Source organism: Thermobia domestica, chromosome 7, assembly GCF_964235325.1.
Source record: "Thermobia domestica chromosome 7, izTheDome1.hap1.1, whole genome shotgun sequence".
NCBI classification, from domain to species: Eukaryota; Metazoa; Arthropoda; class Insecta; order Zygentoma; family Lepismatidae; genus Thermobia; species Thermobia domestica.
This window is the reverse complement of record NC_137460.1, coordinates 12,090,750-12,103,314: the sequence shown is the minus strand read 5'-3', so window position 1 is coordinate 12,103,314 and position 12,565 is coordinate 12,090,750. Positions and strand designations below refer to the sequence as shown.

The window sequence follows — 12,565 nt, the reverse complement described above, 5'->3', positions numbered from 1 at the left end:
ATATAAAAATAAATATGTTTTTCAGGTAAATATTGTGAAAAAACATTGGCATATTAAATCATTAAACAGTTACAAGTGTTTAGCAAAAAAGTAATTTTTTACAGTAGATTTGTTGTGGATAACTTTTCTGAAAGTGTGAATTTCTTATTTATATATAAAAGAGGAGAACGTATACTTGAATGGCTTTTGTTCACAAATCAATGAAATGCGTAAGTATGAATATTCTCTTGTGGCCAGTGTTGCCACACTTGGTACAATTGTACCAAATTTAGCCCTTTTTGTCATTCATCGGCCCGTTGGTACCACGCTGGCATTTTCAGCCCCTTTTGTGAAAAAGTTGGTACAGTTCTACCCAATTCAGTGCCATTTAACAAATACTTGTCACATTTTCAAAAGTGTCAGTGAGACTTTTCGTACATCTCACGTTATTCATACTGTGTTGGACAGCGGCGCAAAACTGGCTTCAACATTGGGGAGGACAGGTAAGACCGTTCCCATACCTTTTTAAGTGATGTACAAAATACTTGTGAAGTTGAAAAACAATGCTGTGGAGGATCAGGGGAGCAGAGTTGTCTTCAACATTAGGAGACGGGAAGATTTGAGGGGCTTATTCTGGGGGGGGGGACATCAATTTCATCTCACTTTCCTTTATGACAATCGGACACAAATCACATCTTCCCCCCTCCAAAGGAAAACATTTCAAATCGGATTATTGGAGGGACAGTTCCCAGTTCCAAGATTGGAGGGGATATGTCCCCCTCATTCCCCTAGGATTTGCCCCAGTGGTGTTGGACTTAAAAAAATGCTGTTGAACATTCGTTCTGTGACGTTCTAGGACCCTGGACTGGTTTCACATTTTTTACAAACGTCAGTTTACTTACCTTATATTCTTCTTACAGTCTATTATCCTCCTTCGGCCATAAAATAAGCGAGAATAAGGTGCAATAATTTATATTTTAATACTTTATTATAACGTACTGTTTACACACGAACTCGGAGATGAAGTGATTTGTTCGTTGTTTTATATATGTTTTTCATAAATGGCCATAATACCGTTTTGGTTTATTGGTCACTTTGAAATAGAGGATCGTTTGGTTTCCTTACAACCAAAAATGATAACTGTTTTGCCTTTTAATTTGCAGCCTCTGTTATACTTCCTACGTGCGAGAAAAGTTCGGGATCCTCCTATTTGAATATTTTTAAAAAGTGATTTTTAAAAACAACACTTTCTTGATTTGGATCCTTGGAAGAGAGGGGGGGACTGTTCTACAACTTTACCTCTTTTAGTTTCGTGTTATAGAGCCATGTATTACACTGGTATAAAATAATGAATTCAGTCCTTTTTGTTTCAATTTGGTACTATTTTTCAGCCCACTCCACAGCTAGGACTGTGGCAACACTGCTGGTGGCGAGGAGGCGGGGAGAGAACAAATTTATTTTCTTGTAAATTCAATTTAAAAAAACAATAATTTTATATAATTTCTCTTAGTATATCTAGATGAAGTGTTATAGATTATCATTATAGATTAGTGTCTGATAGATTATTTCTTTTTTTATAAAAATGAGATAAGATCACAGACTGGTCTGTCTATTATTTTTTTAAAAAATTTAATCGCAGCTGTGAAAATAAATCAAAAATTCTATTTTTAAGGTCGTAAAATAGAAAACAAGAAAGTAAAAAAAGAAAACTGATATAACTTTATACATAATGGTCTTTATCATGTGAGAAGTGAATACTCTCATAGTACAAACAGGGAGGGTGAGATTTTTTTTTCATATTTGATAAAAAAGAAAGAGAGAGAGAGAAAGAGATTATGCAACCACTACAAATATAAATATCATGCCTGGGAAGAAAAACCCATCAGTGCTTTGTGTAATGCGATAACAGAAAGTACCTTCACGAACGTCAAAAAGCAGAAAAAAAGAGAGACATGAGGCTATTATTATTGTTGTTGTTACTATGTTGTTTAAGCTTCATCACTGTTTCAGTTGCCCAAGTCTCATACAAAGGGTGAGTAAAGTTTGTTTGTATATGATTTTTCTTTAAGATTCAGACAGATAGATTTTTCTTTAATATGGGTTCTATTTCTGCAGTGCAAATAGTTTTTGTAATTTTTATTTACATTATTTTGAGAATGAAAAGTGATAATTTACAGGCTTTAAGTTGTGTTTTTTATTAAGTTTATATATATGCTACAATTTACGGGCAAAAAATAACATTCATATGTAAGCTATATTTGTTTCTCTGTATTGTCTTTCTTTCATTCATTTTATGCTTCTTTGTGTTGATGCACATGCTAATTGTGCGCGTGGTTCTGGGTTCGATTCCTGATGGGAGCAGTGGTAAAAGAGAGTCTGAAAAGCTAGGGAGATGCATGACGTCACCCCGTTCCCCATGCCTATCTTTGTCCATTGTAATTTTTTTAGGAAGTGGAGAGGCACCATAGATAATTTTTTGGAAGTGGGGTAACGGCGTCTTCCCGCGTTCCTTCTCATTTTTACTCCTGAGTGGGAGTATTTGCCTGTAGTTCAAAACGAGCAATTGTTTGGATCCAATTGCCGTAAAAATCTGTTTAGCACCCATGTATAGGAGAATATTTGTGGGGCTATCCAATCGGAGAGTTATTTTGAAGATATAACAGTTGAAGCGCGATCCCTTTGGCACAAACCATAATAATATGCCTCTTTGAATTGATTTAAGGAACGGGAATGGAAAATGGCGGAAACTTCATAACGAGAACTACATAATTTATACTGTTTAGCAAACATCAAATCTACGAGGGTCATCAAATCTACGAGGCTCAGGTGGGCAGGTCATGTAGCCAGAATGGAAGAACGTAGGAGCGTTTTCAAAGTCTTAACTGGAAATCCAATCGGAAAACGACCATTAGGAAGACCTAGGCGCAAATCGGAAGACAATATTAAGATGGATCTCGCAGAAATTGGAGTACAAAGTAGAAAGTGGATCCAGTTGGCTAAGGATAGAAGTCAGTGGAGAGCTTTTGTGAACAATGCATTGAACCCCCGGGTTTCATAGGTCATAGAGATATTTAGTTATGATCACTGGCGTCTCTGGCATGTAAAATTTATGGAAGACATCAAAGAAAGTGATTTAAGTGCTACTACCTAGCCCAACCTGTTTATTAACTTCGATTCTATTTGTTACCTTTCTGCTTACCTTCACGGACCCCCTAAGGTATATCAAGAACTCGATTACGATTGTAGGGGCCGCGGTGGCTCAGTGGTAGAGCGTTCACCTCTGGTGCTTGGGGTCCCGGGTTCGATCTCAGCCCCCGCCAAGTGAACTTTGTGATGGACAAACACCGTGTGCGTGGCTTTCCTCGAGGTTCTCCCGTTTCCTCCCACTTTATTCATTCCATCATTTCATTCATTACTCATCATCACCGTCTCCTTTAGCCTCACCGGCATAGCTGTGGGAGGTAAAACTCAAAGATTTAATTTCATTTCATTTTTCGTTTACAATCGTTTCACAGCTTGAATATTATATTCCAAATAAATATAATTATTATTATTTATATGATTTCTGTCGTTAGTAAATAACTTAAATTAGAATAAAATATTGAATATTTTGTACTTCATAATAGTGGGGGACGCGTCCCCCCGCCAGAGATGCCCGTGGTTATGGTACCCGGTTGGTTTTGTCGGGCCTTCCCTTGTCAGTGTCTCTTAACATTAGTGCAACAATGGACGGTCCTCTTCTTCTTGAAGCCATAAGCAGGTAACACCATTAAAACAAAAGCAAGTCAACCTACTACATCTTACGATTTCAACGAACTTATTACACACAAATTTTGATAATTTGTCATAATGATATCGTGATAATCGGTTTAGCCGTCGTTTCAGTAACTTTATTTTGCTATTTTTCATTTAGAGAGCCAGTCTATGCTATCTGCGAGATATTACGCACTGTGTAGTGCGAGCTATTTTTCATCGTCTTAATGCTGCAGATTCTCGACTGTTTGGCCTAATATGGCTAGATAGGGCGGAATTCTACAGAGTGATTCTTTTAAAACTCATGGATTTCATTTGGATCTAGATTTTCTAACTGATCCGATTTCCAAGCGGTTTGTGGCAAATGATCAAGAATGGATGGGAGATTTATGGGACTATGTTTACTGGTTTAAATTCATCCGGGGTAATATCGATTACGCCTCAAGAAAAACAGCAAATTTTCGACAGAGTACCTTACAATTGGAATGAAGTGCGATGTAGTGTTTTTTTTTCTTCGTTAGATGGCAACCTTGCTAAAGTCGATAAGAAGCAAGAAACTGGGCCGGCTGTATTGGGAATTGTGCTGTACAATTCTGTGCTACTGTGTGAGTATGATCAGCACACAGTGAGAATAGTGTACTCTTTGCAACAACATAAGTTTATCGTTAAAACTTTGGAGAACGAAATCTGTTGTTGCTATGCCAAGGGCACCCAGAAACAAATTTGCCTCACATTCTTCCCCAGACAGTAACATAATGTGGTCGTTAGTGAATAAATTGTAAGAAACAGGACCGCTTCTGAGTGAGACAGGGAAACATCGGACCCCGCAGGCGGGTGGTGTGAAAGATGTCAATTATCGACTCCTTAGATCATCCAAGAAATCTCCTCGTCATTTGTGGCAAGAAAACGGCTGTAGCTATTGAACATGTGATTTATAGGTGTTAGCACTAACACTTAATTTGTATTCTCACTAACACTTTGCTTTCTTCAGTTTCGCTTCAAAAATCCAAAACCTCATTCTTATTGTAAGGTACACTGGTTAAAATTTGCTGTTTTTCTTGAGGCCTGATCGATATTAACCGGGATGAATTTAAACAAGTAAACATAGTCCCATAAATCTCCCATCCTTCCTTGATCATTTGCCACAAACCGCATGAAAATCAAACTTCCGTTAAAAATTCTAGACTCAAATGAAATCCGTGAGTTAAAAAAAGAAATCACCCTTTATCATTCTCACTTCCTGCCCTAACCATATCATTAAAAACACACTTTTTTATATACCAAAGCCCGCTCTTATTGATATTTTCTGACCTCTTAGTTACAGAGCAGTACTTCATACGCAAATGGGGGCCGCGTTGGCTCAGTGGTAGAGTGTTCACCTCTGGTGCTTGGGGTTCCGGGTTCGATCCCAGCCCCCACCAAGTGAACTTTGTGGTGGACAAACACCGTATGCGTGGGTTTTCTCGGGGTTCTCCCGTTTTCTCCCACTTTCTTCATTCCACCATTTCATTCATTACTTATCATTACCGTCTCCTTTAGCCTAACCGGCATAACCGTGGGACGTAAAACTCAGATTTCATTTCATTTCATACGCAAATGTTTATGTGTTGTAACATACGATTTTTTTTAATTACAGGAAAAGGAAGTCTAAAAATAAACATATTTTACACATTTTAAGGCATATTTTGTAATGTCTAAAACTATATATATATATATATATATATATATATATATATATATATATATATATATATATATATATATATATATATATATATATATATGCCCGGATTTAGGTAAGTGCTATTCTGTGCTCGAGCACAGGGCGGCAAAATTTTGGATTTTTTAAAGATTCACAATAAAGTAATATTTAAAAGTAGCAGCCCGCAAGCACGAGGAAATATGTTAATGTGTTTAATTCACTCTAATTACAGTGGTTACTAATTAGCTTGAAAGTCATCCTCTCCTCCCCTAAGGGATGAGGATGAACTTGAGCATCGTGAAAACTGATACCATTAAACTCAGCAACCTCAAAAACTATTAATTCAACTCTAATATCTGTCATTTTTATTAGTTTCTAAATTTCGCCCCCAACCTGGAGAGTGGAGTATGACCTTGAAGTTGAATTGGATTAAAACTGTCACTATTCATCTCAGCCACCTCAAAAACTATGAATTCAACTCTAATATTGCTCGTTTTCGATATTTTTTTTTTTTTAAATGCCCTTATGTTATTCTTATGGAGACTTTGCAGTCCCATATCTGAGCCCAGGTGTGACCTAAAGGCCTGGAACAGGTCATCTGGATCATTTTTCTGAGAGCTTTAAAACATATTAAAGTTTCATGTTTCTATTATGGCTCTCGAGTTGAAAAGTGCTACACACAGACAGACAGTTTAAGAATTAATGTAATGCATTTTCTTCGGACAGAAATTAAAACCTACATGAATAAATTACATGCCAGTATTGAGAAAATATGTACCCAATAAATGATTGGTTAAGCTCGCTGCCTTATAATCAAGGGGTCCCGGGTTTGATTACCGGTGGGGACACAAGCGGTTCGGATCCCGAGTTAAGCTGTAGGTCCCGTTGTTAGAACGTCATCATCATGCCAGGGAAGGCAATGACAAACTACGATGGGCTCACCTTGCCCAGTGACCTTCGGGTCAAACAGTTACCTTCGGGCAGAACATCACATCATAATCACCATTGAGAGAATTAGGCCATTTAAAGTTACTTTGTAACTTTAGTAACTTGTCATACTAAACTGGTAGTCAACAAGAGCTGGTATGTTTGCAAAATTATGGCTGGTTTCCTTGTTTGAAACATAAGTTTGTGCGGGGAGGGGGGCGGCAAATTATTTAGAGCACAGGAGCGCACAATATATAAATACGGGCCTGTATATATATATTAAATAACTTCAAATCAATGGTTGTCACCAGGCAAGCACTCAGATTTTTTTATTATTGAAGAGAAGATGCTACGTCTATGTAGCATTGAATCTGTGTTATTATGTACCCAAAAAAAAAAAAAAAAGATAACTAATTGTAATTGTTAATATTTTCATCAAAAATGATAGTACTAAGATCAAACTCTTTAGGCTACAGGCCGCGGTGGCTCAGTGGTAGAGCGTTCACAGGGTCGCGGGTTCCAACCCTGCTCGCGCCAAGTGAACTTTGTGGTGAACAAACACCGTGTGCGTGGGTTTCCTCGGGGTTCTCACGTTTCCTTCCACTTTCTTCACTCCACCATTTCATTCATTTCTCAATCACCGTCTCCTTTAGCCTAACCGGCATAAGCGTGGGACGTAAAACTCAAAAATTTCATATTTTTTTTTTTCTTTAGGCTACATGAACCATTTTTCTACTAAACAAGTATTAGTTTTATCAAGCAAGTGTACAAATATATGTAGTCATCAACTTTGGGAGATCCGGATACGGTGGACCTGTGAGCGTGGCCCTGGTTTTCATTTCAGCGGTTGTGTTGCGACACTTTCCAAAGAGATGTTCTAGGAGAGATAATAAAGTCGGAATTATCTTTGACCAAATTACATATTTAAGCTTTTACCATCAACACTATATTCATTAATTGTACTTGTATTATATCCACATAGTTCATCGGTCATCGCACTAGCAAGTTAACTACCTTTCCAGTACGTGTACCAAAACACATTTCAAACATAGTTTGTAACTGGAAATCTTTATCAAATGACACATATCTTGCTTTTTATGGTCTTAGAGAAATGAAAATGTGATTATTGTTTCGCTACAATGAATAACTTTACAAACGCGCGCGCCACGATAAAAATGTTAAGTTTATGACGTAGTTTCTCATTGACCATTTCCTCAAAGACATTACCAATCACCGATCTGATTTCTGCACTCTAAAACATAATCATGAATATCCCTATTTCACTGTGCATAATTTGATGATTGTGAGCAGCGTTTTTATACAGTCACGTTGATTTTGGGGAAGCTCTTCCCGTTAGTCTAGTGGTTAATATAGGCTATATATATGGCTTTAGTACACATAGTGTCGGGTTCGATTTCCGGTAGCAGAAAAAAATAATTTCACAATCATTCATTTCCATTAATGATCTGTTTCTTTGTAAATGACGTAATCGTGGAACGTTAATCTATACAAATTCATTTTGTAGGTCAGGCTCCGTTAAATTAGGAATTATGACAGTATCTGCAATTTTCATATATCAATGTTTGCTTTACATTAAGGAAAACAATCATATTTACAATGAATTAGGGTACTCTTATACAAGGGCGCCGATCCTGGGGGCCGGGGTAGCACGGCCCCCAAAGCTCATGTAGCACGGCCCCCAAAGCACTTGTGGATATACAATATTTAGCATAATTTGAATGCAATTTGTCTTAAAATCCTCGCCTTCTGAATCTGAATGTCCCCCCCCCCCAAATTTACAGAGAAATCTGCGCCCTTGACTCTCATACATATCAAACTAGAAATAGGAACCGTTTAGGATTATTTAGATGTGAATATAGTAAGACACAAAAAACCTTTTACTATATGTCAGTTAAATTTTATAATTTTCTTCCTATATTTTTAAGAGAACTTCCATTTCTGGCTTTAAAAAAGACAAGTGCAGAAATTACTTATTAATAATTGTATATATAGTGTTGGATCTTTCGGACTCAAAATTGATAATTAAAATGTTTTCGTCTGTTATGCAGTGAAATTTGTTTATATTATGGTATGTTATATTATGTAACCCTAAAATTTTCAATTTTTATTTATTTCTGACGGTTGTAATACATCTGATGTTCTCCGATGTTTCTACAATAAAATGTATTATTATTATTATTTCTTTCTTCGATTTTTTGGGGGGGCGAGGATCTATAAATCTAGAGGATCTATAAATGTATTATTCACATCTAAATCAATTCATCATCAACATCATGCTACATTTATATCAAATTATTTCGATTTATTTCATTTAAGTTATATCGATTTATTTTGATTTATTTCATTTATATCGATTTATTTCGATTTATTTCATTTATATCGATTTATTTTGATGTATTTCATTTATATCGATTTATTTTGATATATTTCATTTATATCGATTTATTTTGATTTATTTCATTTATATCGATTTATTTCGATTTATTTCATTTATATCGATTTATTTTTTTAGAGTAAATCCTTCTACTAACATCTCTGCATAAGACACTAATTGTAGTATACTTACTGTTTAATTATATGAGGCACGTTCGGGAAGTAACTTCCAATTGAAGTAGTGGGGCCAGCGCTTCCAACTGTGCACAGACATGCCCAGTAGATCAGTCTGCATCCAGCTGTGATAGAGTAAAGGTTGTGTGATCACTAGTTCCATTTTTGTGGCGTGTCAAAATTTATGCTGCAATAGAAAACCCCGCCAAGTGCTAGGTGCGAGTTGTTATATGTTTTCTTACAGAAAAACAATATTTGGCAGCAGCTATTCTTCTGGAACTTTCTGCAGTGCATGGACCAAGTGTTTTTGGCGAATGGGTTCGTTCATTTAAAAAGTGGACAAACAAACATTCATGTTGAAGAGAGGAGTGGCAGGCCATCAGTGCTCACTGATGAACTCATACAGAACTAGTTCATATGTATTATCATCTCTTCATGTATATGAAGAAGTGGCTTCGATCTCAGCGCTTTGGTGATGATGAGAAACTGTAAGATGCGGTCACAGGCTGGCTCAAGGCAGAGGCGGGAGATTTTTATGCTGATGAATTTCTAAGCTAGTGCAGAGATGTGATAAATGCTTGAATGTTTATGGAAACTATGTTGAAAAATAGAGCAAAGAAGTAATCGCATGTTACTTTCCGAATGGCCCTCGCACATGGGAAACGAATCCCAAAGAAATAAAGAACTTCACAAGCACAACTCAATTTAAATAATTCCACTTCCTATTAATGCTCTACTAGTAGCTTGGCTCTTTATGGACAAGAAATTGAAACACGTGGCTTATGCGTTCGTGTTCCCGGGCAGTTTGTTCTTATTGTTTCGTAATATGTTCTAGTTTTGTGTTGCACGAAGTTGTATCGGATTCCACGTTAAGCTGTAGGTCTACGTTTCATAAAGCCTCGGTGCTGAAAGGGGCGCTAAGTTCAAAATCATATCAAATTATACATATACATACATACATATATACATACACACACACACACACGTATATATATATATATATATATATATATATATATATATATATATATATATATATATATAGTATGGCGCTAAATTCGTTGTACAAAAGCAGAGGAGTGATTCCTGAGAGTAAAACAGAAAAAAAAATGTTCCAACCATAAACGTAGGGCGAAAACCTCATCGTTTACGTGTTATAGGCTGCCGAAATCATGAAAAAATGAATTTTAAAGGTTCATAGCTTGAAAGCTATGGTACCTACCTTGGTCGGGGTCAAGATTTCACTTAGGAACTAGTATGTGTCCTATCCAAAAAATGCGTGTTTCAGGATCCTGAGGTGCTTCCACAACAATTTTTATAGAGGGAGTTTGACTACGGGCCTATGATATAAAGTACTCTCCAACTACCTCCATAAAAATAGTTGCGTGAGTACCTTAGGATTCTAAAACATGTATTTTTGAATAGAACACATACTAGTTCCTAAGTGGTCTTGACTCGACTACAGTAGGTCCCATAGTTTTGGAGCTATGGACCTTTAAAATCCCTTTTTTCAATTTTTTGGCAGCCTATAACACGTAAACGATGGGGTTTATTGGAACTTTTTTGTTTTACTGTATATATATATATATATATATATATATATATATATATATATATATATATATATATATATATATATATATATATACAGTAACTTTAATAACATCATAAACTTATCAGTTACGGGAGATGAGTGGTAACGCTGAAATTGGTTGCGTACTTCTACTTATTCTTTTCGTGTGATCTATACAGGGTGACCAACCTGCGTGCACAAACGCTTCCTTTCGGAGTTATATGCTGCCGAAAACATGAAAAAATAAATGTTAAAGGTCTATAGCTCCAAAGCTATGGAATCTACCGTAGACGGGTCAATAATTCACTTAGGAAATAAAATGTGCACTATTTAAAAATCCATGTTTCTAAATCCTAAGGTACTCACGCAACAATTTTTATACAGGGAGTTTGGCTACGGGCATATAATTTGAAGTATTCATAAATTACCTCTATACAAATTGTTGCGGAAGTACTGCAGGATTCTGAAACATGGGTATTAGGATAGGACACATACTAGTTCCTAAGTGAAGTCTTGACCTGACTACGGTAGATCACATAATTTTGGAACTATGGACCTTTAAAGTTCATTTTGATCATGTTTTCGGCAGCCTATAACTCCGAAATGACGGATTTCTGCACCCAGGTTGGTCTATACATTTTATCATATTTTGGTTTCAGGAATCACCTCCCAATTGTTGTCGGTGTTGTTTTGAAACACTCTGTATATTCAGTATTCATTTAATATTGAGGATTCCCCATCTCCACCAAAGACATTATACAGTATACTCTCAGTTAACCGAGCCCCAGTTATTCGACTTGATTAATACTTATAAAAAATTATTTTTATATTCAACGTCAATGTAATAGGACTTTTTTGAATACCTGTAATTAAATTTCAATTTAGTGTTAGTAAAGTTAAGTGTTCATGAACAGTTTCATTTTACCCTATTGTTCTGTAAACGATGATTCTTTAAAAGTCCTTTTATTTAAAATCATTTTCCTATAGATCTAACACTCGGTGTATTGATAATTTTTTAAAATATTTTACTTGTTTAGAAAGATCCACTTATAAAAGACCTCAAAGTGCATTTCACCTCCGTATTATCCCAGGTTTTCGTTATCCGAGGTAGTCTCTATCCCGATTACCTCGGATAATCGGGAGTGTACTGTATTTTATAAGACATTTGTCCTTCTCTCATTTTTTTTTTCGTACCGGGGGCTCAGTGGCTCAGTGGAAACCAGTGGGTGTAGTCGAAATGGTCTGAGGTGAAATCCATTGATGGTTTTAATCCTTCTATATCAATGGTCGCTAAAATCATGAAGCTTCTTGGCTACCTCGGATAATCGAAAAAAAATCCTACTGTAAGTTACCAAACAAAAATATTTTTAAAGAACCTTACATTTGTTTACTGCATATAAACTTACATTTCTACTAAATATGAAATTAAACTATCCAAGTTAGCAAATGTCTAATATACACACGAAAACATAGCAAATGTCTAATATACACACGAAAAACATAGCAAATGTCTAATATACACACGAAAAACATAGCAAATGCCTAATATACATACAAAGAAACATAGCAAATGTCTAATATACACACGAAAAACATAGCAAATGTCTAATATACACACAAAAACATAGCAAATGTCTAATATGCACACGAAAAACATAGCAAATGTCTAATATACACACGAAAAACATAGCAAATGTCTAATATACACACGAAAAACATAACGTGCACAACCCCACGCGTATACAATCAACTGTAAGATAAGGCTTACAATGGCAGTTGCGCGGGAAAAACGAGCAGCCGTTGTCAGCGCCCCCTGTCGTTAGCGTCAGCTCAGTGCAGGAATCAAAGTTACTTAGCCGACCGCAGCATTAAAGCGATCTACCGAAAATGTCCCCGGTAGAACCCGATCGCGAGTGACAGTTTGGCGATCGCTGCTTTATGGTATCATAGCATAGGTAGATTTTTTAAAAACTATTTTCGATGTTTCCGCGTTCGTTAATTTTCCTCACTAGTCGAGAAATAAGTTTTTTTTTTTTTGTCTCGTCTCTTTAATTTTGTACAAA

At 36.1% G+C, this 12,565-nt stretch overlaps 1 protein-coding gene across 1 annotated transcript in view; it reads left to right on the top strand.

Moving 5' to 3' along the window:
• The first annotated feature begins 1,880 nt into the window (after positions 1-1,880).
• Positions 1,881-12,565, top strand: part of LOC145689856 (carboxypeptidase B-like) — a 67,059-nt gene continuing 56,374 nt past the window's right edge. Inside the window, exon 1 of the mRNA XM_081764121.1 lies at positions 1,881-2,011. Coding sequence (XP_081620247.1) covers positions 1,932-2,011 — 80 coding nt within the window. The 5' untranslated portion in view covers positions 1,881-1,931. The remainder of the gene's footprint in view (positions 2,012-12,565) is intronic.